The sequence below is a fragment of the Sapajus apella genome, unplaced genomic scaffold, assembly GCF_009761245.1.
Source record: "Sapajus apella isolate SASKATOON/1434 unplaced genomic scaffold, GSC_monkey_1.0 scaffold143, whole genome shotgun sequence".
NCBI lineage: Eukaryota > Metazoa > Chordata > Mammalia > Primates > Cebidae > Sapajus > Sapajus apella.
Window position 1 is genome coordinate 2,346,021 of NW_022437083.1, and position 6,925 is coordinate 2,352,945.

At 54.9% G+C, this 6,925-nt stretch overlaps 1 protein-coding gene across 1 annotated transcript; it reads left to right on the forward strand.

Moving 5' to 3' along the window:
• Nucleotides 1-3,976: 3,976 nt before the first annotated feature.
• Nucleotides 3,977-6,921, forward strand: ZDHHC19 (zinc finger DHHC-type palmitoyltransferase 19). Its single transcript, XM_032264233.1, has 4 exons — nucleotides 3,977-4,498; nucleotides 4,845-4,966; nucleotides 5,774-5,913; nucleotides 6,685-6,921. The coding sequence occupies exons 1-4, from the start codon at nucleotides 4,353-4,355 to the stop codon at nucleotides 6,919-6,921; spliced, it is 645 nt and encodes a 214-aa protein (XP_032120124.1). The 5' UTR covers nucleotides 3,977-4,352.
• The last annotated feature ends 4 nt before the right edge of the window (nucleotides 6,922-6,925 follow it).

Here is a 6,925-nt window from a genome sequence, read left to right on the forward strand (position 1 = left end):
GCCGGGGTCCTGACTTGAGGCCGGCCCGTCCCAGGGAGGGCTTGGTCAGTCGAGACCAGCTGTCAGAAACGGATTTTTAGAACCAAAAAGAATGAGTCCTTCGGAATTCCATTTCTGAGGCTTGTTTTTTCCCACAAAATTATATGATAGCACCATCTGATACTTACTGAGACACGGGGGATGGGGCTCGGCTCCCAGGCCGTGGATGAATTCCCCTTTGCTTTCTTCTTCTTTCTTTTTCCCTACCTGCTAACTACAGGACAGCGAAAAAGTCAGATAAGCAGCATTCCACTAGAAATCTTCAAGGTGCCACGTCCGCGGATCACAGCACCCTGAAAAGCTCAGATAGGCAGCGCCCCACTTCAAATCTTATACTGAAGGCAGTGAACGCATGGCCTGCACGTGCACAACAGCAGAGGAGTGACCACTCTACCCTTGGCCTCGTTATAAGACGAAATCTCTGCCCGGGCTTGGAGGCTCACGCCTCTAATCCCAGCACTTTGGGAGGCCGAAGCGGGCAGATTGCCTGAGGTCAGGAATTTGAGACTAGCCTGATCAAGATGGCAAAACCCCATCTCTACTAAAAATACAAAAAATTAGCTGGGTGTGGTGGTGCACACCTGCAGTCCCAGCTACTCAGGAGGCTGAGGCAGGAGAATTGCTTGGACCCAGGAGGTGGAGGTTGCAGTGAGCCGAGATTGTGCCATTGCAGTGCAGCCTGGGCAACAAGAGCAAAACTCTGTCTCAAAAAAAAAAAGAAAGGCGGGGCGCGGTGGCTCACGCCTGTCATCCCAGCACTTTGGGGGCTGAAGCAGGCGAATCACCTGAAGTCAGGAGTTTGACACCAGCCTGGCCAACATGGAGAAACCCCATCTCTACTAAAAACATAAAACTTGCCACGGGTGGTGGCACACGCCTGTAATCCCAGCTACTTGGGAGGCTGAGGCAGGAGAATCGCTTGAACCCGGGAGGCAGAGGTTGAAGTGAGCCAAGACTGTGCCACTGCACTACAGCCTTGGCAACAAGAGTGAAACTCTGTCTCAATTAAAAAAAAAATCAATATATAAAACATAAAAAGAAATGAATGAAAGGAGATGATTAAGTGGGGCTCTTAGGTGAGTTCATTAGTGAATTTTTTGTTACGATGCTTTTGCTACATAACATCACAATTTTAGGGATTTAGAGGATGACAAGAATGCAAAGAGCTCCCCTGAATTCAAAAACTACCAAAAATCAAAATACACAGTGCTAAAAGCAATAGGTTAATGACACAAAAAGTCCATAAACAGGGGCTGGGTGCAGCGGCTCAGGGTTGTAATCCAGCCCCTTGGGATACTGAGGCCGGAGGGCTGCCTGAGCCCTGGTGTTGCCTGGGCCACACCGTGAGGTGTGTCTCTTCTTTTTTATTTTTTCTTAGAGACGAGGTCTCGCCATGTCGCACAGGCTGGAGTGCAGTGGCTATTCACAGGCGCGACCCCGCTATTGATCAGCACGGGAGTTTTCACCTGCTCCGTTTCTAACCTGGGGTGGTTCACCCCTCCTTAGGCAACCTGGTGGTCCCCCACTCCCGAGAGGTCACCATATTGATGCCAAACTTAGGGCAGACACCTGGCACTGCGCACTAAAGCCCAGAACTCCTGGGCTCAAGCCTCAGCCTCCCAAGTAGCTGGGATTACAGGCACCACCACCGTGCCCAGCTCTTTTTATTTTTTGGGAAGGTGACTCACTGTCCCCCAGGCTGGAGTGCAGTGGCACAACTGGCTCACTGCAACCTCTGCCTCCCGGGTTCAAGCAATTCTCCCACCTCCGCCTCCCGAGTAGCTGGGACTACAGGCGTGTGCCACCACCCCCGGCTAATTTTTGTATTTTTAGTAGAGACAGGGTTTCACCATATTGGCAAGGCTGGTCTCGAACTCCTGACCTCAAGGGGTCTGCCTGACTTGGCCTCCCAAAGTGCTGGGATTACAGGTGTGAGCCACCATGCCCGGCCTGTCTCATTTCTTTTTTAAATAAAAAATAGCCGGGTGTGGTGGTGGGCGCCTGTAATCCCAGCTACTCGGGAGGCTGAGGTGGGAGAATCACTTGAGCCCGGGAGGCAGAGGTTGCAGTGACCTGAGGCTGTGCCATTGCACTCCAGCCTGGGTGACAGAGTGAGACTGTCTCAAAAATAAATAAATAAAAAATAAAATAAAATAAAACAAATAAATGAAAACGTATTAGGGAGAATCTTGAAATTACTTTTCTTTTTTTTTGAGTTAGGTTTCGCTCTTTTGCCCAGAGGCTGGAGTGCAGGGGCACAATTACAGCTCGCCGCAGCCCTGGCCTTCCAGGGCTCAAGTAACCCTTTCAGCTCAGCCTCCTGAGTAGCTGGTGCTGTAGGTGCACACCACTACCTGGCTAGATTTTTTATTGTTAGTAGAGACAAGGTCTCACCATGTTGTCCAGGCTGGTCTCGAACTCCTGAGCGCAAGCCATCCCTCCTCCTGCCTTGGTCTCCCAAAGTGCTAGGATTGCAGGCGTGAGCCACCATGCCTAGCGGAATTACCTATTTTATCTGTGTTGTGGAATAATGAGATCAGTGTCGAATTCAAGTAACCTGCAAAATGAGTGTTACACTTCAACACGTGCAAAGTCTCAGCACAGAGTCCCCGGTGAGTTGGCGGCAGGAGCTCTGAAGTTGCCTGGTGGCACCTGGGTCACGGCCTGTGCAGTAGCCACAGAGAGAACTCCACAGTGAGTGTCTGGCCATTTGCAGCTGCAGTTGGGATAGGGAAATGGTTTTTGACCCTGACCAAGATGCACAGCGTGTAGATCCTCCGAGCCCTGATGGGGTTCAGATGCTTAGTCACCAAAACAAGTGCCAAGTGTCAGCTGAGGTGGGTTAGTGGCTCATGCCTGTCATCCTAGTGCTCTGGGAGACCAAGGCAGGAGGATTGCTTTAGGCCAGAGGTTCAATCAAGGCCAACCTTGTCTCTACAGACAGACAGATCATGTCAGCTGCGTGGAATGAAAAGCCCCGTTATTTTCTCACATAATAAGCAGCTCAGGGCTGGGCGTGGTGGCTCACGCCTGTAATCCCGGCACTTTGGGAGGCTGAGGCAGGCGGATCACAAGGTCAGGAGTTGGAGACCAGTCTGTTAACACAGTGAAACCCCTACTAAAATGCAAAAATCTCTACTAAAAATGCAAAAAATTAGCCAGGCTTGGTGGTGTGTGCCTGTAATCCCGGCTACTTGGCAGGCTGAGGCAGGAGAATCAAGTGAACCTGGGAGGTGGAGGTTGCAGTGAGCCGAGATTGTGCCACTGCACTCCAGCTCCGGCGACAGAGCCAGACTCCCTCTCTAAATAAATAAATAAAATAGGCAGCTCAGCGGGAGGCGGTTCAGGGCTGGGCCTCGGCTCAGCAGTGCGGTTGGGCTCTGCTGGGCAGCGTGCTGGCGTGTGGCCTAAGGCCCCAAGGTGGCACTCTAGCCAGCACGCCTCTGTTCAAGACAGAAGGAAGGGGACAGAGCTCTCCAGCGGTGTCTTCTTCCGTTTTATCTGGCAGGAAAAAGGTTTTGTAGATGCCCTCAACAGGTATCCACCTGTGTCTCAATGAGCAGAACTGCGTCACGAAGCCAAAGCTGGGAAATTATTTAGCAGAGCGGAGTGCTGCCCCCTCCCCCACACTGGAATTTGGTTGCAGCAAATAAAAACACGGAGCTAGGATGGGCAGTTAGCCCTGTTTGCTCCCACCAGCACTGGGCTTGAAGGGGTGATAAAACTCAGCAACTTGCTTTTTCTTTTTTCTTTTTTTTTGAGATGGCGTTCCCTCGGTCACCCAGGAGGCTGGAGTGCAGTGGTGTGATCTCACGCACTGCAACCTTCACCTTCCAGGTTCAAGTGATTCTCCACCACTCCCGGCTAGTTTCGTATTTTTAGTAGAGACGGAGTTTCACCATGTTGGTCAGGCTGGTCTCGAACTCCAGACCTCAAGTGATCCACCTGCCTCAGCCTCCCAAAGTGCTGGGATTGCAGGGATTACAGCGCCCGACTGAAAATTACCGGCTTTCTTCCCCACACATTTCTCCAAAGTCATATCCTCCAGCAATGCCAACCTCTCCAGGGCAGGACCTCGGTTCCCAGTATGTGGGGTTGGGGTGGGGTTTGCTGTTGGGAGTGCCTGTCACCACAGGGAGCCAGAGCAGCTGCAGACAGCTCTACTGAGGACCCCCAGCCTCTGTGATGTCACACTGGGCTTCTTTCCTTTCATCCTGGGCAGTGGCTCTGAGGCCGCCCTGGAGCTCTGAAAGCTGGGCTGGGGAGGAAGCTGGCTGGCTGTGACCTGCCCTGGAGGCGCAGGAGGCCCAGCCATGATACCCTTAAGGGACGCCCTGCCCCTCGTGAAGGAGCGCCGTCCCCCGCCTCTGCTCCCACTTCCCTGGGTCCTCCCCAGCCTGTTTGCCGCCTGCAATGTGGTGCTGCTGGTCTTTCTCAGTGGCCTCTTCTTCGCATTTCCGTGAGTCTCCAGGCAAGCTGTTAGGTTTCCTATAGAGAGACAGCAAGGGAAACGGAAGGGGATGGTAGGGTGCGGGCCGGGGTGCAGAAGACGGGGCAGAGGTCAGGGATGGAGGGCTGCTCTAGGTCTAGGGAACCGAAAGTGCAAAGGCACAGAGGTCAGTGTCTGTGCAGCCGGGGAGCTGTGGGCGGCTGGCCATGCTGGTGACATTGGCGGAGCCGTTATGAGTCTGCCTGGGTATCTGGAGCCTGGATTTTGAGAGCTGGCTTTAAGGTCTGTGGGTCCTTACCCTGACCCAGGTAAGCCAGGCTGCCCCTGCTGAGGTCTAGCCCGGGTCCCGTCTCAGTTGCAGGTGGCTGGCTCAGAACGGGGAGTGGGCCTTTCCTGTGGTCACAGGCCCCCTCTTTGTCCTCACCTTCTTCAGCCTTGTTTCACTCAACTTCTCAGACCCTGGCATCTTACATCAAGGTGAGGCATCAGCCCCGGGAGAAGGAGGTGGCACCCCAAGGACTGTACCTGCAGGGATGGCTCCTAAAGCGCCCTTCCTGCCGCCCTCCTCCAGCCTCTGGACCCCTTCACCCCATGTCTTCATTGCTCTGGCCCTGGCACCCCATTTCTTAAGCCACCAAAGTGTGGAAAAACAGAATTGTTGAGGTTTCCCGGTGCCCTAGATGGGAGAACTGGGGGCGCCAGGGCCAGAGGCCAGTGGGCTCTTCCAAACCGCCTCCCTTCACTGCACAACGCAACTGAGGGCAGCGCGCACTGCTCCAAAGGCCCGAGGTTTTGGTTTTTTTTGAGACAGTCTTGCTCTTGTTGCCCAGGCTGGAGTGCAGTGGTGCCATCTCGGCTCACGGCAACCTCCGCCTCCTGGGTTCGAGCAATTCTCCTACCTCAGCCTCTCGAGTAGCTGGGATTACAGGCATGCATCACCAAGCCTGGCTAATTTTTTGTATTTTAAGTAGAGACGGGGTTTCTCCATGTTGGTCAGGCTGGTCTCGAACTCCTGACCACAGGTGATCCCAAAGTGCTGGCATTACAGGCATGAGCCACCGTGCCATACCAGGCCTGAGTTTTATGCAAAACTCTCCTGGCTGAAAACCCGTCTGCCCTTTGACTGCCATCCTCTCTGAACTTGGACAGCTTGTTCAGTGGGGACCAGGTTCCCCTGCCCACCTCGTCTCCACCCTTCCTCATGCCCTGTGATGCCATGGAGCTGCCCCAGCTGCAGAGTGACCGCAGGGCCTTCTGCTGTGCCCAACCCTCTTCCCACACCAGGCTCTGCTGAGCAGGGGCCCCTGACCATGCACGTGGTGTGGGTGAACCACAGGGCCTTCCGCCTGCAGTGGTGCCCAAAGTGCTGCTTCCACTGCCCGCCTGGGACCTACCACTGCCCCTGGTGCAACGTCTGTGTGGAGGTGAGTGCCCCTCTACCTGCCCACCAGCCAGCCATCACCCCACATCTGGCTGGGACCAGGAGCCCCTCATACAGGGGCCGGGGCTGGGTGTGAAGCTGTCCCTCAGGACGGCTAAAGGCCAAGGGCGCCAGTAACTCCCAGCCACTCTTGGTCACTCCTGTGCTGTCTGCCTGCACCTGTCCCGGGAGACTGGCCCTTGTGTCTGCACAGGTGCTGACGTGCACAGGCACCTACATCTGTCCTGGACTGGGTCAGGCCTGGGAAGGAGAGGCAGCTCCCTGTCCCACCCCTGAGTTCACTAACATGAGATACCCAAGCCCCTCAGGCTGACTGCCCACCTGGTCTGGGAGGCCTTGCCTGGGTGTCCAAGTTGGAGGGTCTCCTGGCTCTGAGTGGCCGTCTCTCTTGTGGTCACAGCCTGCATAGGTTTACAAGTGCTGGCTGGGCAAGGGTGCTGCTATCATCTTTATCTAATGGGTGAGAAAGTGGAGGCCCAGAGATGGTTTATGTTCTGCCCAAAGTTACAGTAGGATGTGTCTCCCAGGTGTGGCAAGCCTTGTCTCTAATGTCTCCTGACAGGTGACCTGATATACCACAGAGACCTAGGTGTGCTCTAACAAGGGAAATGCCAGCCTTAGGGACACTGGCTGTTTCTCCCTGGGGGTGGAAGCCGGTGCATGGGCCAAGGGCAGGTGGCTAGAGGGCAGGGGGAAAGTGATCGAAGTCGGGTCGGAGAAGTCCTCGAGCCTGCTCCCTCTCCCTGTCGCCCAGGACTTTGACCACCACTGCAAGTGGGTCAATAACTGCATCGGTCACCGCAACTTTCGCTTCTTCATGCTGCTCGTCCTGTCCCTGTGCCTCTACTCGGGCGCCCTGCTGGTCACCTGTCTCATCTTCCTGGTGCGCACGACCCACCTGCCCTTCTCCACGGACAAGGCCGTCGCGTATCCGCCCACGTGGGGAAGCAGAGGGAGAAGGCGGGGACTGGGGCTATGGGGGCGAGGCTAGAGGG